The following is a 24,736-nucleotide window of genomic DNA, read 5'->3' as shown; positions in this document are numbered from 1 at the left end:
TGTTTCCTCTTCGCTGGAAAAAATCTGCGGACGTCCCCTTGCCCAACCCCGCAGTGCGCACGCCTATGCCGCCCCCGCCTATCCGCTACTATTAGATCATCGGATTTTGTAGCAGATCTTCTGGTTTTCGAAGGAACAATCTCCCGATTTTTTCAAGTCTGACCTGGCAACACTGCCCCGAGTACCGACAACGGCATGGAAGATGCGCGAACGCATTTGACGGAAGGTTTTTTTCCTTGTGGTCGAGCTATAGCACATTGACTCTTGACAGTCGAGTAGCGAACCTCGATGCGCTCAAAATTTTATAAGGCTCATTAAACTCTTAAAAAGTAGAAAACTGGAAATAAGTATAAATGAAGTTGCTGTGCACTTTGCATTTTGTCCTGAAGTGTCTATATATTTTGTACCTCCATAGGTTACATTCAAAAGGTTCAAAAATTGTGTTTTTAAAGACAAGGATAATTTCATTTTTATTTCACTACAACATAGTTCAATAAGACCGCAACGTGTTAGTATCTGAATGTTTACACTGTACGACCACTTTCTTGGAGTATAAGACTTAATACATATCATCACGTACATCCAGGAGGAGGGCTAGGGGGACACAGCCTCCCTGGAAAATTTTCAGTCAGTAATTTATGTTAATCAATGCAAACCTTATCTACCAAGGGAAAGTAAACTGTCCTTGCCCCCCCCCCTTGTTTTGGCACCTTACTCCCCCAGTTTTGAAAGGTTGCATGCGTGTTTCATGATTTCCTTATTTTCAGCATCGCACCCCCTAAATTTCTTTCCACAGCCCCTCAACTCCCCTAGATGATTAGTCCTGGCGCCGCCACTGGGCCAGTTTCAGGTTCAGTTCCACCGCTGCAAACAGCGTTGGCAGGAGAAAACTGCTTGTTCTTTCCTGCTTTCTGTGCCGCTCTCGGCAGAGGCAGTGTTGCTACATGAAGCGAAATTTCTCTTGTTAGAGGGAAATATATGTCCAATTTTCTGTAAAAAGTGATATTTTATGAAAAATATAGAAATTCTTAGAAATTTTGAAATTGTCCAACTTTTGTTTTACTTGCATATGTTTTATTTATATTACATATAATTAATCTAGGTGGGGTGTATAATGAATATATACAATAAATAAAAGTTGGTGCAGTGAGTAAACCAAGTCAAATTTTCAGAATACGCCAACGGCACTGCTAGTTTCATTATTCTGTTTCTACTTCCTTCTTGCAATGATTAGAATCAAATCGAGTCCTACCGAGAGTTTTCTGGCACAGTCCGACAAGCTATTTTAAGTTCAAAAGAGGTTTCGAGAGATTCGGAGGCGGTGCTATATTTAACCGGAAGTTGTTAAATAACCGGGCTTCCATTGGCTGCTCGGTTTCAGTGCAGTAACCATTAGCCTTCGGGATACGTTAGTGTTTGGTTGGAGGCTGAAGTCTGGTTTACGGAAATGACATTAACAATCAAGGCTACAGCAGGTGACGATGTGAAACACACTGATGACTTGGAATGCTTGCTTTTTTACGACGGCAAGCTCTACAGCGGTGCCAATGATGGAAAAGTCAAGGTAGGTCAGCGGCGTATACTCTGGGTCATCTAGGTAATCGCAGATGACCCGGCTGTATTTCTTCTTTTTTTTTTAAATATATATATATATATATATATATATATATATATATATATATATATATATTTCTTCGCAATATTCTTCCAAACCAAGTTCGATGCATACATTTCTTTGCTTCCAGCGCGCGAATGCTTCCAACCGTTTGCCGCTGAATGTCCGGGAACCTTTCTCCAGCCGGTGGAATGACTTCAGGGAATCTCACCCTGACGTCATTCCTCCCGCTTCCCTTACAACCCTTGCGAGGAGGGAGGAAAGAGGGGGAGGAAACACTCCTTCTCAGGCGCGGTGATTCCGTGCCTAGGGTAAGCTCCTTCTTGTGAGAGTCCACCCATCCACCGGTCGCACTCTCAACCGTCAGAGCCTTTTTCCGTTCCCTCCGCTGAATAGGGAAAACATACCCGGTAGAGTGCGAAGAACAGGAAAATTGAATAACATGGGCAAACCAATTCTACACTAATTTTCACTTTACATTTGCTTCTGTCTTGCTGATTTCTGTTACTTGAAGATAAATTTATCAAAAGGAAAAAGCTTAAATATTGAAAATGAAGCAAACTAAATTAAAATTCAAAGCTTAAGCAATTAAAGCACCTATATGCTGACTCCCCCCATCCTTGTGCCTCTATCACTCCTGACATTTTGGGACGAACAGTGTGGAGCTTCAGACACTGTGTCTTGAAATGCATTGATGAGAACGGTCATCATTTTGAAAATTTGCTCCTTTAAACATTTATTTGTGTACCTCAAATGATAACTAATTTGTAGTAACATACTTAATTTTGTTGTTCATATGAAATTGTTCCTTGAAACCAAAGAGTTGGAACAAATTAATATTATTTATTGTTACACAAAAACATAAATTGCAAAAAAATTTCTTTTGCAGAATTCTTTGCAAACATTTTTTGAATAAAATTCGTTTATGCAATGTTCTCAACGGAAACCAACACCATTATTACATAAAGGGAACAAAATGAATCTGAAACTACCAAATGTTTATAAATGTTCGAAGTTTGCAATTTTTTTACAAAATTTTTCAAAGAAAAAATTCTTTTTCAACACGGAATCCAAATATGTAAAACAAATGGGAGTGTTCCATTTGAAATTTCAAATTTACCCCCCGCCCCCCCCCCCCTAAGGGGTGGGTGGCGGCGACGAAATTTTTGCGGCATTGACTTACCCCCCCAATAGTATCAAACTTTTATTCTGTGCAATTTTTCGATTGGATGCATTCTGCATTCGATATTCCATACAATCATTATAAATGGACCACCCGGTATATTAGTTAACTTAAGTTGCTATATTCCGCCTCTTTAGATTAATAGTGATGAAGATGAACGAATTAAACATAAAACGAAAAACACATCAGGCACGTAGCCAGGTGGAGGACTCGGGGGGCTGAAACCCCATTCCCCGAAATCCTACAAATATCTAATTTAAAAAGTGTATAGTGGTAATTAATTTTACTTCATTAGCAGGATTAAACACCTTACATAATACGTTGTAATAATCTGAGATTCATCTTCAGGACTTCTAACCCCACTGTTTCAACTTTATGTGGCGGCTGCTAATAAGGGATGATCCCCATCCCGAAATAAAATTCTGACTCTGGCCTTCAATGATTCGAACTTTTAAAACCTGACATTTCGAGCTCGGAAAGGGATTTTTTTTTTATCATTCATAGGGAATTTCATTCTGAGCCAGGAACACAACAACAGAAGTTTGGCGCGTGAAACTGAATGCGTGTAGTCGTTGGCTTCGTGCTCTGCTTCGTGTTTATTATTTATTTAGGTGTTAGTGTTTGTCGTGATAGTGCTGTGTTAAAGGTAATGGATGCGATACAAGATTGCTGGTCAAACCTTTTGGAACAAGATCTTTTCAGGAGAAGTTGCAAATTGTTAATACAGGTTGTCCAGTGTCATCGCTTGAACTTATTTCTACACACAAAGACAAAAATCGGGAATATGTGAGGCTTTTTCGCAAGCAAATTATGACAAAACACCATGGTTGACAGGAAGTATAAGTGTTAATAAGATTTGCTTTTTTGTTGGCCGTGCTTACTTTTCGGGGCTGAAAAGAATGTATGGACGCGAGGCGGATACTGTAATCTTTGCAACGCTTGTGCCAAACATGAAAAATCCAAAAGTCACATAATTTCCTTTGTTAAGCTGCAATCTTTGGCACAGACACGTATTGACGTGCAACTGGACAAACAGCGTGCTTTGGATGTAGTACGGCACAAGTAATCGGGTCCTGGGGTAAGTTGAATTTTGAACTTAAATTAATATTGCGGGTTTTTATTTCACTAGTGCACGTCTTTCATTTTATATTTCACAGGTTGTTTTTTTATAGCTTTATAATACTGTCTTGTTTTATTATTTGAAATTCTACACGTATATTAAACTGCAATAACGAGAATTAATTGATTGTGGTCGTAGCAATAAGACAAACATTCCAACACAATATTCCTAAATCCAATATGGATCCTGACATAAATTGCACGGAAACTTTTGGAGTTTGAGGATCAAGGGTCGGAGATTACCCACTCGTTAGAACCAGCATACGCCACTGAGGTAGGTGTATGCACGCACTGTGGTATCTGGAAAATTTCAATTTGGAGAGGGGGAATTCCAGTAGGTACTATTGAGTATCGCAATAATAGATATATGATGTATACATATAATTCCCCTTCCAAGCGCCAAAAATTAACAACCAGCGGCGTAGGGGTGCGCACATAGGGGAAGGGGATCTGGGCACCCCATGTCCTCAAGAAAGAAAATAGAAAATACCACTTATTTGATAAGGGTTTGTTGTAAGAGCGGCCCGCGATGACGAAACATGTCCGCTCAAATAAATATATTCTATTCTATTATTATTATCATTAAAATAATGAAACAATAGCCTATAAGTGTTAAGAAGGAATTTCGTTTAATTTGAGATGCCTCTCTCTGTCTCTCTCTAAAACAATGTGATATTGTTTACTATAATAATTAATGATCACTTAGTAAAGATGATTTTCTATTTATAAATCGCACAGAGCTGCTCCACAAATCGGCCCATACTTATTCCTCCCTTGAGCACAGCCTCGATTGTTTCAAGAAGGTGCAAAAAAAAAAGAAGCTGATAAAATGCCTTTATTCAATGCTCTCTTTTTCTGCGCCTTCTGTATATAATGCGCGCGGACCGCATAGAGAACGGTGGTTCTGCCGAATAGCTTATGTTGAAGTTTGTGTTTTCTCTCGCGGGTTTTGCTACATTATCTGCGGAACTATCAGGGCTGCAACGATCATATTATACTATTTTATAGCTGTCGTTCTCGAATTTATGTAGCTGCTGAAGAAGAGTGAAAATCATTTATTTTTCTGTCCAATTTTTTAACAAAACTTGATAGAAAAGGACGGAAAAAATATGCGGAAGCATCAAGAGGGGTATAAAGGGGACAAATGTGCTCATCTCACGAAAAGGTGCAACTAAGTGTGTTAATTTTACTTGATTTCATGTTCTAAAATACACATCTCAAACGATCGGTGTCAAAACAGCTATATTTTTGGAAAGGTGCTGCACATTAAAATCCGTCCCCTTTATTTACATTTATGCATAACAAGAAGATTGCAGTAGCAATCGGAACACCACCCACAAGAAACAGGAATTCGAACTGATTTATGGAGGAGCTTTGTGCAGTTTGTAAAGTGATGGTTTAAAACAGTGGCGACCGGCGGCAACTTCGATGGGTAGTGCCAACGTGATCAAGTAAATAGAAAAAAAAAACCTCCGCAATGACCCCCCGCCCCTCCTTGAGGTTGCGCCACTAGCCAAGATGTTTGTCCTCGTTTGGTAACGTGGAAAACAACATGTGTTTAAGTAATAACGTACTAATCCGATTCATCTTCACTCACTAACCTATCTTTATACACTACAGGAAACTTCCCTAAAAATATATAACAATTACAAGAGGAAAGGAAAAACAAATCCTATCACCTTCTCCTCCCCAATGCACACGTATTCTAACTGGATGTCGAAAATATCTTTATTATGAAAAGAAATTGTCGAAATGCCAAAGGAAACTCGCATCATCATAGGATATTTTTTAAAAAGTCTGGATGGCCCTCTTGGTGCATCTATCTATTATCAAAAATGTTCATTTAACTTTGGAAAAATATTAGGTTCGTTTCTCCAAAAGTAGGCAGAAATTACATCCCCAACGGGTCTTACAAACCAGTCGTATTTAGCGACTTTTTTCTGAAGGTGGCAACTGTGTCGTGTCAATACAGAGAGTTCCCTCGCCAGGCCAGGCTAAGACTGACACGCTTTCTTATGGGCTAACCCCGCCCCCTGCCACTTTGTTCTCGGCTCATGGTGGAAATGTTCCTCGCTGAGACTTCTTCAACCCTCTGAACGTGTGTCAACTTGGTTAGGTCCATGATTAGGCCAGCTCTTCCGCGGCACGGACTGTTGCACGGCGATGCAGTGAGGAGGTTGGGGCGGTCGTCACGTCAGCTTGACCGATTGCAAGATTCGAATCTCCTTGTCTGTAAACTATGAATGTATTCATTTAACTTTACTTGGCGACGTATGAATTTCTTCTGAGGGTAGTGCCATGGCACGGCGGCTCTACCCCTTGAGCCGCCGCTGGTTTAAAACGGCAAACAGTAATTATGATGAGTCCTTTTTATCGAGTAAGATGGACAAAGATTTGTTTTGATAATTTATTTCGCAGTGAACCTAAAGTGATAACAAATACTCAGAGACTTTAATGTTAAAATTTCATATTCATATACATAATAGTTTTTGTAAAAAACGAACATGAAGTTACGACAATTTGTCTAACATTGTCCAGAAAGACAATTCAAAACCTCTTAAGGCGGCCCAAATAATTTAGTCTGTGCAGAGGGGAGATTTCACTCTCATCCCACCTTGGACAATGGCGCAACCACGATTTTTGTCGGGGAAAAGGGGGGGGGGGGCAAGTAGTATTCACCACGCAACTTAACAATCCAATATTAATGCATACATTACAGCGGGATGAACGAGTATTGGTAGATACATTGTCTATGTATATTTTCATTAATTTTTATTTTGCTTTCATTTGATTTTTGTTATTTATGGTTAATCGGGACGATGAGGATGACATGATGAAGGGATATTCACAAAGAACATCAACGGACATGCCGAAATTCGAACTCGGGACATCTAGCGTCGTAGCACGCTGTGCTAACCACTATACCACGGAGGTTGGCAATTTTTCTTTTGCAAATTGTGACCTTTCTCCCACATCTTATGCTTAAGAAACAAAAAATGCCCCGAAAATTTTTGTCCTTCAGACTAAAAACTAAATTGTACCATATTTACTAGTATACCTATACAATGAGCACGTTATCCAAAAATATATCCCAGCCGGCCCTGTGGCGGAGTGGTTAGCACATCGCGTTACAACGGCAGAGGTCCCGGATTCGAATCCCGGCCTGGGGATGTTTGTGAATTGTGAGTGACTATTCATCCCCATCTTTGCAAATTAGCCAAAAGTGCCACAAAAGGCAAATAAAATAAAGCAAATATATTTTTTTAAAAAAAATTATCCCTCTAGAAAACTATGGTGCGTGTTACGCATGAAACCACGTGTAAACGGATTTTTCAAATCACATCACCAAGCAAAGCGAGGATTCTGGAAAGAGATTGTGCGCATCTACTGTCGCATGGGAGCCGTAACAACGGTATTCGTCGCGCGAGAATAGTTTTGTATCACCGAGCGAAGTATCATGGTTCTAGCGGGGATCGGGTGCAGCACCTACCGTCGCACGGAAGCCGTAACATCGGTATTCGTCGCGCGAGAATAGTTTTGAATTACCGAGCGAAGTATCATGGTTTTATCGGGGATCGAGTGCAGCACCTGCCGTCGCACGGAAGCCGTAACATCGGTATTGGTCGCGCGAGAGCAGTTTCCTATTACCGAACAAAGTGGCATGGTTTTAGCGGAGGTAGAGTGAGGCAACTACCGTCGCACGGGAGCCGTAACATGCGCATTAGTCGCGCGAGAAACGTTTCCTATTACCGAACGAAGCATCATGGTTCTAGCAGGGATAGTGTGCGGCACCTACCGTCGCACGGGTGCCGTAACAACGGTATTCGTCGCGCGAGAATAGTTTTGTATTACCGAGCGAAGTGGCATGTTCTTAGCAGGGATCGAGTAAGGCACCTACCGTCACACGGGAGCCAGAACATCGGTATTCGTCGCGCGAGAAACGTTTTGTATTACCGAGCGAAGTGGGATGGTTTTAGCAGGGTTCAGATACGCATCTACTCGCGCAAGGGAGGCGTAACATTTCTGTCCATAATTTGCTTGATATATGGTTGCTGCAAGCTTAATGCCTGCAGAAACAGGTTTGCTCACTTGACAAGGCAGGCACGTTTAGTCTTGCAGGCAAACTTAATGTCCTATCTCCCCAGCAGTGGCATGCCCAGAATTCCTTTCAGTTTTTTGTAGCCAGTCCTATATTGTGCCATCTTTCATTACATTTTACTTTCTTTTTCGCTGGGTAAGGGGAACTATCAACCCAAGCTTGATCTTGAGCAATCACAATTCTACAAATATATAGTAATAACATCAGAGCTTGTAGATTGTAGTAAAGCAAGCAACACTCTTACAGGTATGGACTCCTGACCTAAACCTTGTGGGTGAGATTCAAGCCAATCAGTATGTGGTGTACCACATGGCAGCAAAAGGAAACACGTTGTACACCTGCTCGAATGATGGAAACATCAACACCTGGGCTATTGGATCCTGGGAGCCCAAGCAGACACTAACAGGACACGAGGAGCCTGTTCATAGGCTGCGATTCAGTGAAGAGAGGCTTTTTTCTGGAGACGAAAAGGGCATCGTAAGTAGCATAACCCAAAACTGTATGTCATTTAGTATAAAGCAAGAGCATAATATGCCATCAGCACCATTAGTGGTAACTTTGGGGAGAAGGAGCCACTTTCTGAGCAAGGAACGACATTGCCAGTGGCAGAGTATCTCCTCTCCCATATCTTCTTAGCCTTTTTTTAAATGTATAATGGATAGGAAATGGATCTGCTCTAAGGCATCGGTTTAGTACATAATCTCACATCTATAGTTGCTTGGGAATGTAATACAAATAACATGTTCAGTAGCGCCAACGTCACATAAATATTGGGTGAGGGGGAAGATTGATGTAAACTATATTTTTGACATATAATGTAATACCTCTCGAAGAATTTTATGGATTCAGAATGTCCCTTGTCCTCCTAAAGTTAGCACCTATGAATGAACAAGTTATTTTTTACAGTAACTGGATTAGTATCATGTTACTGAAATTTTATATATATATATATATATATATATATATATATATATATATATATATATATATATACAGGGTGTTGCAAAATACCTGTTACAACGCTTGGGAGGTGGTTCGACAAGTAAAAACGAGGAAAAAATGTCATGTGAAAAAATGTCGAAATCGGCACCGTTTGCGAGTGACAGGCGTGCGAAAATCGCCTCACACCATGCGTAAAGTACAATAACTCAAGAAGGAAGAAAGATATCAATGTCGGAATAAAAGAATACAAACAAAATCGTGCCTGACGAATACAATGGTGCAGCAATTGAGGCCCAGTGTAAATTGCGCAAGGTGACTCTCAAAGAAAGTGGGGAATCCCGATGGAAAATATAGGAAATTTACTACTATTTTCTACATAATGTTGAGATCGGAATGTAGGCAGTAAAAAATGACGACGTATGTCCACATGTCCCACTACTGCTTGGACACCGTCCCACACTCGGGAAATAGGAAATTCACTCGAAAATGACGCTATGCCGTCAAATTACGCTCAGATTGATTTCAGCTAATTGATACAGAAAGCTCCACTAGAGGCGCTGTGAGTGTAGGTCACCTGTTACGTATTAGTGTTGGTGGATACTACGTAGAGACTGTAGTCGACCGTTGTTTTTCCTGTCTTGTTCTGCGTCTCGCAGCGTGGAGTTTAGTCTGGCGTGTGTGTATGGTTGAATTGCGCTAAGGAATACTGTACGTAGAGTACGTATTCCCGTGTTCTTTCTCGGTTTGCAACAACTGCGTGGACACCTGTGTGACATTACGTGGGTGCTAATCACGGTAGTTGTGATCCGTCACTCGGAGGGAAAGTGCCCCTGTTTCTGGGCAGTTCTCGAACAAGACAATGGTGGAGTACTCTACCCACGAGCTTGCTGATATGCATCTCGTTTATGGAGAGGCAAACCGAAACAGCCGTGAAGCACGTCGTTTGTATCACGAACGTTTTCCCAATAGGCGATTACCAGCACATGCACTCTTTCAAAGACTTGATGCTCGACTGCGTGAAACTGGATCTCTACTACCCCGTAGGTGGGATTGTGGAAGACCCCGCACTGTGCGCACTGTGCAATTTGAAGAGGACGTGTTGGACGCGATACGAGACCGTCCTGACACCAGCACACGTGTCATTGCTCGTACTCAACAAACCCACCATAGCAATGTGTTCCGCGTTCTTCGAGAGGAGGGATTGCACCCATACAAATTGCATAAGGTGCACCACATACTGCCCACGGACTTTCCCCTACGCATGGATTTCTGCCAATGGTACGTGCAACAAACTCTTTCCATTCCAGAGTTCCCAACAATAGTTTTGTGGACCGATGAGGCAATGTTCACCAGGGACGGCATGTTCAATAGCCACAACAGCCACGTCTGGGATATGGACAATCCGCATGCAATCATTGTGCGCCATCATCAACATAGGTTCGCAGTGAATGTGTGGTGTGGCGTAGTAGGTGACCACTTGATAGGCCCGTACATTTTGCCATCTACTTTGTGTGGTGGGAATTATCGGGTGTTTCTACATGACGTATTACCTGAACTTTTGGAAAACGTGCCACTGGCAGGTAGACAACGTATCTGGTTTCAACACGACGGCGCCCCCGCACATTTCGACCGGGGAGCCAGAGCCTTACTCAACGATATTTTCGGCGATCGTTGGATTGGCAGGGGTGGACCTTTACCGTGGCCACCTCGTTCCCCCGACCTCACACCACTGGATTTCTTTGTGTGGGGAGAAATGAAAAGGCTCGTGTATGAAACCCCTGTGGAAAGTGCTGAGGATCTCGTTGCTCGTGTTAGTGCCGCTGCTGGGACAATTGGTGACATGCCAGAGGTATTTGCACGTACCAGACAATCAGTGCTTCGCCGATGCCATCTTTGTCTTGAAGTCAATGGCGGACATTTTCAACAACGTCTCTGAGTATACCGGTGTTTGTGTGAGCCCCTATCAGCACCACATAGTGTCCTTTAGTGAAAGGTGCGAGTGAAGATGCTGGATATCGCTGTACTTCATACCGTCGATCTGCATGTGCGGAGGTTGTGCGCTTCTCAGTGGAATCCCTTCCAGATGTGCTGTGCCTGGAAATGTTACATGCCATTGTGTGCGTTTTCTCGCCATTCTCCGTCTTCATTCCTTCGAGGATTACCCACTTTCTTTGGGGAGCTCTCTTGTAGTATATGTACAGCCTAACGACATGTGGCCATTGTTTAACTTTTGTTTTTCGTACTGCAAAGTAGTGTGTCAACATTAAGGGATTGAAAACTTTTTTTTATGATTTTCCAGTATTTTTTTCCATTTGGGATGGTGTCCCAGCAGTAGTGAGACATGCGACAAATTGGTTTCTTTTCTTCGAACCGCAATGTGAACCGTGTACAACAGGAGATTTGCAGTTATTTTCCTATTTCCCGGGTGTGGGACGGTGTCCCAGCAGTAGTGGGACATGTGGACATACGTCGCCATTTTTTACTGGCTACATTCCGATCTCAACATTATGTAGAAGATAGTAGTAAATTTCTTGTATTTTCCATCAGGGGATTCCCCACTTTCTTTGAGAGTCCCCTTGCGCAATTTACACTGGGCCTCAATTGATGCACCATTGTATTCACCAGGTACGATTTTGTTTGTATTATTTTATTCCGACATTGCTATATTTCTTCCTTCTTGAGTTATTGTACTTTACACATGGTGTGAGGCGATTTTCGCACGCCTGTCACTCGAAAACGGTGCCGATTTCGACATTTTTTCACATGACATTTTTTCCTTGTTTTTACTTGTAGAATCACCTCCCAAGCGTTGTAACAGGTATTTTGCAACACCCTGTATATATATATATATATACAGGGTGTTTCTAAAGGTCGTTTACAACGCTTGGGAGGTGATTCCTCACACGAAAACAAGCAAAAAGTCTAAGTTCCATTTTTACGACTGAGGCTTCGTTTCCGAGATAGGAGCCTCGCAAAAGGTGACAAAGTGAACGTCACACCTGACTGGGACGAATACTATAACAGGTAGAGAGGCGGTTCCAAGGGAATCATAAAGGAATCGTATGTGCTCAGTCCGGAAGTCACTATGAAAAGTTCACTGCACGCATGCGCAATGGAGTCCTCAAAGGAATTGGGGATTTCCAGCAAGAACAATACATGGAAAGGGTATGTAACGCAGCAAGAAGGACCGTGACAATGAGAAATGCGTTCAAGACAACACATCCCGACCTCAAACATCAAAACATGAGCACCGAACACAAAATCCGAAAAGTTGAGCACGGTTGCATACCCCAGTTACACGCGAGGAATGAACGAATCATGTCATGTGGCATACGAGAGACACATTACTCCACCAGGAGGAGGGAAAGAAAAACACAATATCAGATGATTGCGACAACGTGTATTTTTACACGCGACAACTACGTAATATCCCCCCCCCCCACACACACAACAAACAGCAAATGCAATGTCTTATGCACAGACAGTGCGTGTCACTGTACACCAACTGAAGATGTCACTTTCACCACACAAAGGGGGTGGGGAGCAATACCAAAAGTGTTCGCACGCGATCATTGTGACGTAAAAGAGACCAGTTTTGGAAGCGCTGCACAGGCAAGTCTGGCTCTCGTAGTCTACGTTTGACCTTCATGACTGCTGTTCCCGCGAGTGGAGCTCGAAGGGTTGGTTCTCTCCGGCAGTCGTTCCAGTCGTGTTACATGTGCTGGGATATGATCAGCAGTTCGCTCTAGGTTGAAGAGTACTAGTATGTTGTATTGAAAGAAGTTGACGTGGTGGAGTGGGCAAGTCAAGTATCGCTACAATTGGTATGTGGTGTTCGTACGGTGATACGACCAATTTGTGCAGTGTGCCAGTGTTAAACAAAAACGATACTTTGCAGTTCCAGCTCCCTATTACACAGATGGCTGCGTATACGACCCAGCAGCTAGCAGACATGCATCTCATGTATGGGGAGGCACGTGGTAATAACCGTGAGGCAAGGCGTCTTTATGGAGAACGCTTTCCACATAGACGTTTACCGTCTCACACCTTCTTTCAGGTAGTGGACAGTCGACTGCGTGAAACAGGGTCAGTGTTACCACCGCGGCAAGAAGTTGGAAGACCCCGAAGTGTACGCACACATCAGTTTACAGAAGATGTGTTAACAGCGGTCGCAGAACATCCTGGCACCAGTACGCGAGTGCTTGCTCGGGCACGAAACACGTCCCATGTGAATGTTTGGCGAGTGTTGTCAGAGGAAGGAATGCACCCTTTTAAACTGCAGAAAGTACAAGAACCGTTACCTCGTGACTTTCGCCCTCGTATGGAGTTTTGCCAATGGTTGTTGCATCAGCTGGACACAAACCCTCACTTCGGGGCAAACGTATTGTGTACAGATGAAGCCATTTTCACCAGGATGGATGTCTTCAATAGTAGAAACAGTCATGTATGGGACTTTGAGAACCCACATGCACTTTTTGTGGCCCATCACCAGCACAGGTTTTCAGTGAATGTGTGGTGCGGGATAGTACATGATCATTTAATTGGACCATACATTCTCCCTGTTCGCCTGAATGGTCGCACGTATCATGCATTTCTTTGTCAGATTCTGCCTGAACTGTTGGAGACCGTACCTTTGGCACTGCGGCAAGAAAGGTGGTACCAACAAGATGGGGCACCAGCTCATTTCGATCGTAATGTACGACATTTCCTGCATGACGTGTTTCGCAATAGGTTCATTGGTAGGGATGAGCCTGTGCCTTGGCCACCGAGGTTGCCAGATCTCAACCCTCTCGATTTTTTCTTATGGGGAGAAATGAAAACCCTCGTATACGACACACCTGTCACATCAGCTGAGGACCTCGTTGTTCGCATCAACGTCGCCGCCGCGACTGTACAGATCGACCACAAGGAAAAAAACCTTGGGACGAAAAGTCCCCGCGAAGCTTTCCCTTCTTCCCTCCACCTCGGGCCATAAGGAAGCATGGTCCACTCTCCCCCTCCTCTACTCGCGGGAGTACGGTGCACAGGAGTCGCGGGTCTGCGCAGGTTGTTTTGCTTGTGGTTCCACTATAGCAGATACACCTGGCTTGTTTGCTCGTACTCGACAATCCTTGATTCGTCGCTGTCATCTCTGCGTAGAAGTAAACGGCAGACATTTTGAAAACCGTCTGTGATTATTGCCCTCGGCAAATCTCAGTGAGAACACTCTTGGTATTGCTCCCCACCCCCATTGTGTGGTGAAAGTGACATCTTCAGTTGGTGTACAGTGACAGGGACTGTCTGTGCGTAAGATATTGTAGCATTTGTTGTTTGTTGTGTGTGTGTGGGGGGGGATATTACGTAGTTGTCGCGTGTAAAAATACACGTTGTCGCAATCATCTGATATTGTGTTTTTCTTTCCCTCCTCCTGGTGGAGTAATGTGTCTCTCGTATGCCACATGACATGATTCGTTCATTCCTCGCGTGTAACTGGGGTATGCAACCGTGCTCAACTTTTCGGATTTTGTGTTCGGTGCTCATGTTTTGATGTTTGAGGTCGGGATGTGTTGTCTTGAACGCATTTCTCATTGTCACGGTCCTTCTTGCTGCGTTACATACCCTTTCCATGTATTGTTCTTGCTGGAAATCCCCAATTCCTTTGAGGACTCCATTGCGCATGCGTGCAGTGAACTTTTCATAGTGACTTCCGGACTGAGCACATACGATTCCTTTATGATTCCCTTGGAACCGCCTCTCTATCTGTTATAGTATTCGTCCCAGTCAGGTGTGACGTTCACTTTGTCACCTTTTGCGAGGCTCCTATCTCGGAAACGAAGCCTCAGTCGTAAAAATGGAACTTAGACTTTTTGCTTGTTTTCGTGTGAGGAATCACCTCCCAAGCGTTGTAAACGACCTTTAGAAACACCCTGTATATACATACATACATACAGGGTGTCGCAAAAATATTTCAACAACGCTTGGGTGCTGGTAGATATCATAAAAACAAGTAACTTTTCCCTATAAAGTTTACCTCGAAAGCACTTAGTTTCTGCGCTATAAGCGCTTAAACTCTATCCTGTACGTATGCAACCCAACACAGCAAACACTTGCTCTGACATAACTACTAGGGCACGTGGCAGGTTTGCCACTAGCGTTACTCCCTAAGAGAGATCACTTGAAAACAACAACTTGGAGTCTTGCCTGAGCAAAATCCAAAACATTAATGATACTTGCGATGTTGTAAGAAGGATTGACAGTATTTATAAACTGACCAAGACAAATAATGGGCAGACTGAAATTCAAGATTACGTACTCATTCTAAAATATCTCCATAATTGATCGTTTGATTTGGTTTATTTTAATTTGCTTTTCTGCCACCTTTGGCTAATCGCGAAGATTAGGATGATAGCTATGATGAAATAACAAATGACACCATTGTCTAGGCCGGGATTTAAACTTGAGACACCTGGCGCCTTGGTGATCTTTGCTAACAATATCACTAAGGAGTGTTTCGTGTATCATGCAATATCAACAATTGCAAGGGGCACGTAAGATAGGGGAAATCCACTAACGAACAAATGTAAATAATGCGCAAATGTGCAATACGAGTACCCTTTACAGTTCAGCGCTTGACATAATTATGCATTTCTTGGTTTTGGTTCTTAATAAGCACTCGTTTTAATGTGTGAATTTTGTTCATGTCTAAAGGACGTTTTTCATTAAACTGAAAGTCGGCGTCTGTGGTGGAGTGGTTAGAACATCGCGCTACGATGCCAGGAGTCTTGGATTCAAATCCCAGCTTGGGTATGAATGTTTGTGAGTGTCCATTCATCAATTTCATCATATCATCACTCATCCCCATCTTCGCAAATTAGCCAAAAGTGGCACAAAAAGTAAAGTAAAATAAAGCAAAATCAATCAATCAATGAATCATTAAAATTAAAATAGCCTTACAATTATTTCCTTATGATTGATTGATTGGGTGTTTTAAGTCCATTGAATACACAGTAAGGCTAATTGGGACTGGAGCTACAGTTTAAAGTGGGATCCGAACCACTATGTGCCTCCACAGGGTATCGAACCGGGGACTCCTTGAGTACAAGTCGACGGCGCTACCACTGCGCCATCGGGGATGCCTAATGAGACGAACACGATTAGCAATAACGGTAGCACAGATAGGAATAATTTTCAAATAAATTGTAATAACATTACAGTCTGCGAGTTCGAAACGAGGCAGCAAACACATCATGTCTACATTTGTTCGTTCGTGGATTTCCCCTACCTTACGTGTCCCTTGCAATTGTTGATATTGCATGATACACGAAACACTCCTTAGTGATATTGTTAGCAAAGATCGCCAAGGCGCCAGGTGTCTCAAGTTTAAATCCCGGCCTAGACAATGGTGTCATTTGTTATTTCATCATAGCTATCATCCTAATCTTCGCGATTAGCCAAAGGTGGCAGAAAAGCAAATTAAAAATAAACCAAATCAATCGATCAATTATGGAGATATATTAGAATGAGTACGTAATCTTGAATTTCAGTCTGCCCATTATTTGTCTTGGTCAGTTTATAAATACTGTCAATCCTTCTTACAACATCGCAAGTATCATTAATGTTTTGGATTTTGCTCAGGCAAGACTCCCAAGTTGTTGTTTTCAAGTGATCTCTCTTAGCGAGTAACGCTAGTGGCAACCCTGCCACGCGCCCCTGGTAGTTATGTCAGAGCAAGCGTTTGCTGTGTTGGAGATAGAGTTTAAGCGCTTATAGCGCAGAAACTAAGTGCTTTCGAGGTAAACTTTATAGGGAAAAGTTACTTGTTTTTATGATATCTACCAGCACCCAAGCGTTGTTGAAAGAGATTTGCGACACCCTGTGTGTGTGTGTGTGTGTGTGTGTGTATATATATATATATATATATATATATATATATATATATATATATATATATATATATATATATATATATATATCAGCATATATATGGTAAAAATCAAAGGAGGATAAAGGAAACACTCTTCTCGAAGTTAGCGAAAATTCTGAATTTTTCCACTCTCCGGTGAGTGTTTCCAATCTCAGTTTCCTTTCTCCTCCTTTGATTTTTATTTAGCACTTTTGGCCTTGCTTTTATATATATATTGTAATAATGGTAACATATTACTTTATGAAACTAATAACTATTTGGGTGATATTTGTAAGGCGAGATAAGGGGGCATTCCTCCTCTTGTCGCAAAGTTCTTTAGACCTTGTGGCACGGTGTGAGCATAACATCCTTATTTTTTGAAAGATATTATTGGACTCCCAACCTTCACCTACACAATGGCAGTTCTCCAAATACCAAACTGGTAACAATTACTTGTGATAATTTGCTACTTTCAGAATGGACTAGTTTATTTGCATTATGACTAACTGGATGTGCACAAATGTGTGCAATAGTATGTCACGCATGTTTTAACTAAAGATTCTTATTCTTATCTGTCTATGGTACATGGAAAAATAATATATTACTTTCAAAGTACAATGAATTGTAAACATTTACTTTCTTTCTCTTCCTGCCTCTTTATGCTAATTGTAATACTGAGGAGGATGATGCTTTCATGAAATTAATTGAAGACACTCACACACCATGAAACACTCGCATCCAAGAAGCTGAGACTTGAACTGGAAACTTTGGTCATTAGATTGTGAGCTGGATACCGAGCCATGTAGAGTTTGAAGATAATGTGAGGGTGCTATGATATAATACAATTAAAATCAATTCAGGTTGTTTCATTACAAAAGTCATACTAACAATCCTGCACATTTGAGGATGCCAAAGTAAAACTTGACAGACATTTTTATTTGAAAGAACATTAATGAGTTATTGACCTATTTTCTTCTTAACAGGTGAGCATGTGGGAAAATGATACTCAAAAATATGTATACAATATGGTGGAGGAAATATGGGACCTGCTGGTAGAAGGCAACCTCCTTTTCACTGTTAGAGATAAAGATGTGGTTGTCACTGAGCTTAAAGGTACGAAAGTTGACATATATATGCAATTCAAACAAATTTGTGCAAAAAATTGGAAATCAATATAAGAAAACCAAGGTTAACAACATTATATATGGGATTTTTGTTTTTAAACTCTTTGTTACTTGTGCAGCTCTACAGGAGCTTTCAGAGATGTGGGTCACAATGAAGTGATAAGTGGTAAGTGACATGGGCCTTGTCCAGTGGGGTGCCCAAAGAGGGGTTGGTGGGAGTTATAATCCCCTCCTTTTTGGTCCAGTATTTCTAAAAAAAGAACATCAAAGGCAGGAAAATATAGTAAAATGAGGATTACTTAAAAAATGTACACATAACCCTTCCCTTTCAAAAATCCTGGGCACGCCACTGGCCTTGTCAGTCTACAGATAGAACAGAAAACTTGCTGCAAGCCTGAAGCAATCTTGCCATGCCAAGTGAGAAGCTTGCAGCACACTCTCCATGGCAAGCTATGACCTTGTATCCAGCTATCTCGTTAATGCAAGTCGAATTTGCAGCAACCTTGACAATTCAAACCTCCATCACACTTGTCATGACTAGCTGCAAGCTATCTGCAAAAACCTGCTTCCCGGGTACTACTTAATTTGAACTTGTATCCAGCTTGCCACATCAAACTTACTTTTGACAACCAATAGGCAAGTATAACACCATTAAACCTTGTTTCCATGATATGAAAAACTCAATATGCTGACCAAGGCAGAAATTTATTTTATTATAAAACAAACTAAATGTAACGTTTCAACCTTCTAGCAAGGTCTTCTTCAGACTCTGAACCCAGTACAAATGTAACAAGGTACAAAACAGGAGGATATATATATACACAAAAATTACTCTCCTCCAGACTATTAGAAAAGTTGTTTTCCTGGATGGCCTACCCTTGTCAACTGTACTTTCACCTGATAGGCGATTTAGCTAAACATTTTCTTTCATCTGGAATGTGGTTGGACTCTTTATCTCACGATCTTTTTCCTTTGTTTCTTCCTTCTTGTCTCCTCTTTCTCTCTTGTCCTTTCCACTCTTTCTAACACTTTCTTCCATTCTTTATCTTCAGTCCCCCATTCCAGTTCATTGTGTCTTCTTCACCTTGGCCTCCTTCCATTTTCTCACAAGTATTCTCTTCTCCCTTCCTATCTGCTTATCCTCATCTCACTCTGTCATGTCCTGTTTCTCTCGTGTATTTAAATATCACATTTCTCTCTCTCTTAAGTCGTACATCATCCCCATGTTGTTTCAACCTGTCTTTCAACCTCTTTTTCGTTTCTCCTACGTACACACTCTGACATTCTTTACATTTCACTTCGTAGATAATCCCTTTCTCTTCCTCTTTTCTGTTTTCCTTTATCATGTTTGCATTCTTCGCTATTCTTAAGAAGCTTCTGAAAGGAAAAAGAGCGTGAGATAAAGAGCCCAACCACATTCCAGATGAAATAAAATGTTTAGCTAAATCGCCTGTCAGGTGAAAGTACAGTTGACAAGGGAAGGCCACCTGCTACAGAGCATTCCCTGGCATTCACTACAAGACTCGGCGGCAAGCTGCCCGGCATCAGCACTTGTCTTTCCCGGTGAACGGGTCAGCGACAGTCGGTAGAGTCAGCTATTAAAATTACAGTTTTCATATTGTGTACTAACCTTGACTACGGAAGGTGTTGAAAATGATGCCCCTCTGCTGCAACACATTCCTGGCATCTCGGAAGGAAATTGGCATTTACACGTGCAAGTTCGTCTACTGTAATTCTCCCGATTTCTCGTACAATACTTTCTTTTAACTCACGGATAGTGTGCGTATTGTCTTTGTATACTATATTTTACCATTTTTATTTCCACTTTTATTCAGAACTGACCCTGTTACTCCAAACTTTTTTATGAGGTTTAATATAAGTGACAGTCGCGGACCCGTTCACTGGGAAAGACAAGCGTTGATGCAGGGCCGCTTGCCGCCGAGTCTCATAGAGAATGTCAGGGAATGCTCTGTAGAATGTTCCAGGAAAACAACTTTCTAATAGTCTGGAGGGGAGTAATTTTTGTGTATATACATCGTCCTGTTTTGTACTTTGTTACATTTGTACTGGGTGCAGAGTCTGAAGAAGACTTTGCTAGAAGGTTGAAACGTTACGTTTAGTTTGTGTTTTATAATAAAATACATTTCTGCCTTGGTCAGCATATTGAGTTTTTCTATAGGCAAGCTATCATCAGATCGCCACAAGCTTACGTGCTATCTGGGAAAGCAAGCATTCACTGCACATTCATGAAGTGACAAGATGAAAGCCATTGAGAAAATGGTTCAGTCCAAGCCAAACATTGGCAACAAGTAACATGTGTAGCTTGTCTCTCTTTGGTTCAAAACATTGCCCTATTTCTGAGGGTTAAACCAAGGAACACATGTCACTTTGGTCTGAAAGCTCCCTAAAACATATCCACTCCACTGTTCTTTATATTTTTTCAAATGTTTCTTTTGCTGCTGGATATGGAACACAATAGTGATTAATTACTCAAACTTGTGCTGTACATTTTGTGTGTTGTTCTCTATCTGCTCTGTGCTTGTTGTAGATATGTACACCCAACGGCAAAAGAAACAGTAGGCGAATTGTCCATCACCATTTTCATTCAGTCTGCATTGCACAATATGATGAATTGAAATACAGACATCAATAAGCAGAGGGCAATGTCTGTTTCGCACCAACATAATTTCATTCCTTAAAACAACACAGGATGTAGAATAAAAAGTAATGAAATTAATGATGGACAATTTGCCTACCATTATCTTTGCCGTTGACTGTACAAGGTCCCAAAATGTAGGTTCTGGGAATGGATAAAAAGTTTTCAATCCCCATCCCCAATTGTTTTAAATGTTTTCCTTGGTTTTGAAATCCAAACATGGCTGAATTTTAATTGGTTGTGTATTACAAGTATTAATTATTATTGAAGTTTTCAAATCTTTGAAATGTCTTGGAAATTACAATTTTCACTACAGAAATGTGAAAACATCACTTCAAGGAGAAATAATTTGTAGAATCTCGATTTTACCATGTAGTGAAATCCTGAATATTTTGAATCATGATAAAACTAAAGGGTGCAGCAACGAATCAGGTGGTTTTGCAACACTGGATGGAGATATTTGTTGTGTCAGAGGTAACATGTGACTACTGCCATCTTGCAGCTTCTGTTTACCATTCAGTTATGAAGGAGTCCTAGAACGGGGCACAGTGCACCTTCACTGTAAAAGCATATTACAGAAACAATAATGGGATATTCCTTGGCCCACCAGATCACTAGATATGTGCGCGTGAGATTAAATTATTTTGGGGTATTTGAAAACCAAAGTCTAACAACCAACCCCCACGCACCCTAAATGAACTTAAAGATCAGATCAGGGAAAACATAGCTCAAATTCTCATGCAAGACTGCTCAAGTGTGTGGAACGAAATGGAGGTCATGTTAGTAATGGTATATTCAAATAATCAGTGTAAGGATTTGATTTGTATTTAATTGTGGTATTTTTTCTTCAATGAATAAAGTAGTTCATTTTGTATTAATTATGTATGTTTTCATAATTGGGAGAAGAGACACGCGGAGAAAAAAGTACTCACTGTATCCGTCAAACTCTTCTTTGTTCTATTAATTTCAGTGGCCACTGCCGCCATCCTTGTAGGAACTTGTTGTTGGTTGCATGCCAAGCAACAGTACAGCAAGTTCCAACGAGGTTGGTGGCAGTAGCCACCAAAATTAATAGAAGAAATAAGAAAAAAAAAACAGTTTCTCAGATACAGTGAGTACTATTTTCTCCGTATTTATGTATGTTTTGTTATGTATTGTTTTATTCTAAGTGTAGTGTGTTCAAAATTGCCCGATTCATTGTTGCACCATGTATTTCCATTTTGCACATCTCTAATGGGTTATAATGCAGTAAAAGTGTATTCTAGTATTTCAAGTACATACTTTTAGATAATGAGTAACAATACAATAGCTTACATTTAATCAGGAAATCCACTTTTGCCTCACAATGTTGGTGTAATTAAAATTGTGCTTTTCGCATCATTTCCAGGGTTAATGAGACTCCACAAAAGTTTTGTGCAACATCTTGCAGAGTCCACAGGATATCCAAAACCAGATAAATATTTGAACTGGTATTGGTGACTGCCTTCGCTGATATATAATTTGAGGTGGAGTGTAATGAAATGTAACACTAAAAAAAATATAATTCTTTGTTCAATCTTCGACCTTTTTACATAACATTTCTATTTAGTAATGTTAGCTGAGAAAATAAATGTTCATGTTTTCCTTGCCGATATATTCTAAAAGTCTATTATGCACTTTTCAGATGGTACCAATAAGTATTCTACAAAAACCACTATCATGGGGAGAGGACCAATGGTTCTTACAGGTGGAAAACTATGCTTTGTTGATAGGGAAGGGATGAATATACTGGTGCACGGAGATGTGCAAGCAAAATTTAATAAAATTGGAGCTCTAAAGGTAAGTTAATATATGTATTTTGTTTGTATATGTATCACATATTCAGCACATTATAGGCGTTTAATCCTCATGGGAAAAATTAACACACGTGGGACACCCAAACTTTGTGTGGGGTGTTTTTAGGGCCACTGACACCCAACTGGGAGAGGGTATGGGTACGATGACTTGATTTACCTTCACCTTTTGGAAATTTTGGACAATGTTACCATTCCAGGTACATTGTAATTCACTATTGGTCACATGTAGGCATGTGAACACTAGTGCCATCTCTCTGCAATAGATAGAACTAATTCAAGCTGGTTGACCCCTCCCACCACTGGAAATTGACATCGTGCATTTCACGTTACAAAAACAAAGAAAGCTTGTTACTTTTATTGTCAATAACAGAAATAAAGGTCAGGAAGTATTCAAAGTAAAAATTGCATTAGATAAAACAAAATCAGTGTAAAATACAGGAACCTTGTCATGTTTTCATATTCTACCATTTAATTCAACGATTAAAGTTTTCTAAATACCAAAAAAATACTGGAATTCCTCCTCCCACACTTTTCAAGCTTTTTCTTGAACGATGTGTGTTAAAGTTCATAACAAAATAGATTAACTATGCATGTCAGTACATTAACTGTATGAAATATTAAAAATATGGAAAAGAGTTTGTGCTGCATATATTCACTCAGCAGGTGGATTGAGGAGAAAAGTCTCACATTTACATAATAATAATAATAATCATTTGTGAATGGGCGAGTCACAACTTGCACTCCTTTCTTGTGACATATTTTGTAATAAATTTTAAGTTGATACTTTATCAGTACATTAAAATTTCAGCATTTGTAGCAGTGTGTTTGGCTAGAGATTCATTCTTGTACACTTAGCAAACCTGTGCTCATAGCATGGAAACTTTAAATCATTTTTGTCTTTTCTAGGGACATGACAGGATCATTAATTCGCTTGCAGGTGATGGGAACAAGCTTTACAGTGGAGGATGGGACAATGCACTCCGTGAATGGGATCTGGATTCTATGAAGGACACTGCCACTTTGGATGTCGGCAACTACATAACTGCTCTAACGGTTGGGCCCAGCAAGGAAATTTACATAGGAGGGGCAGCTGGGTTTCTAGCTCGGATAGAATTTAATTGAACCTTATTATCTGAAAATAGGCATTTAACAGCACAATTATATAGAAACTTATTTTTACAATGCACTACTCTTATACAGGGTGTTTCATAAATAATTGAGGGATTACAAAAATTTATTGCAAGTAAACTATTGAACTTATGTTAATGGAACCAGTCCAGAACAATCGAGGAAAGCAAATAGTTTGTGCGTGTATGTTTTGTTAAGCTGAGAGTTCACACCCCTGCTGCTAGGTGACATTCACATCAGCCACATCACTCACAGCGTTTTGTGCAATGTTTTAGTCCACCAGATCACCGAACCTTACACTGTGTGACTTCTTTTTGAGGGGTTCATCAAAGACAGGGTATTCGTCTCACCAATGCCGCGTGATATAGCAGCCGTAAGGGAGTGTATCATCGATGCAGCAATATACACTATCAACAGGCCCATGTTGATGGGAGTGTGGCAAGAAGTAGACTATCATGTCGATGCGTGCTGTGTTGTCCTTGGTGCACACATTGAACATTTGTAGGTGTAAAAAAAAAATGTAAGTTTCTCATTTATTCTGGACTGGTTTCATTTATGTAAGTTCAATACTTCACTTGCAATAAATTTTTGTAACCCCTCAAGTAATTTTGAAACACCCGGAACATATGATAAATCTAATATTAAATAAATTATGAACATTAAATTGTTGATTTTTTTTATTTAATTGAACACACCTGCTTATTACTAATCATTATGACATTGTCAAGTTTTACTACCTTAAAAAAACACAATATCAAGTCATAGGTACACAAGAGGCCTCAGATGTATCACATAACCGAGTACATCTCCATGTTAAACAATGAGACAACGCACATCTAGGATTTTGTCATAACGTGTCATTCTACAGAATGATGGGGATCAGAACCAGTCACTTACACAATTAATCAATGGGTGATGTAACTTATTCATTCTTCATCCTCGATGATGAGATGAAAGCATTCGTCATTAACATGACGAGTTAACACTTGGCAGTGCAAAAGGCACAACTAAAACTAAACCCCTAACAAGCAAACTAACAACGAAAAGACAATGGTCACTCATTGGGTTTTATGAACCTTTGAACCTGAATCATGGCTGGGTTAGGATAATTACCTGTCTATCTGAAGGATGAAGATAATTTCGAAGAATAAAA

The 24,736-nt window shown here is 40.7% G+C and overlaps 1 protein-coding gene across 1 annotated transcript; it reads left to right on the top strand.

The window, feature by feature from the left end:
- The first annotated feature begins 1,413 nt into the window (after window positions 1-1,413).
- Window positions 1,414-24,198, top strand: LOC146003557 (uncharacterized). Its single transcript, XM_083141853.1, has 5 exons — window positions 1,414-1,564; window positions 8,263-8,493; window positions 17,824-17,953; window positions 22,284-22,438; window positions 23,362-24,198. The coding sequence occupies exons 1-5, from the start codon at window positions 1,448-1,450 to the stop codon at window positions 23,575-23,577; spliced, it is 849 nt and encodes a 282-aa protein (XP_082997979.1). The 5' UTR covers window positions 1,414-1,447; the 3' UTR covers window positions 23,578-24,198.
- The last annotated feature ends 538 nt before the right edge of the window (window positions 24,199-24,736 follow it).

Source organism: Lepisma saccharinum, chromosome 20 (assembly GCF_977018435.1).
Source record: "Lepisma saccharinum chromosome 20, izLepSacc3.1, whole genome shotgun sequence".
Taxonomy (NCBI): domain Eukaryota; kingdom Metazoa; phylum Arthropoda; class Insecta; order Zygentoma; family Lepismatidae; genus Lepisma; species Lepisma saccharinum.
Note: the sequence above shows the minus strand (reverse complement) of the source record. Positions and strands in the feature narration are given on the sequence as shown.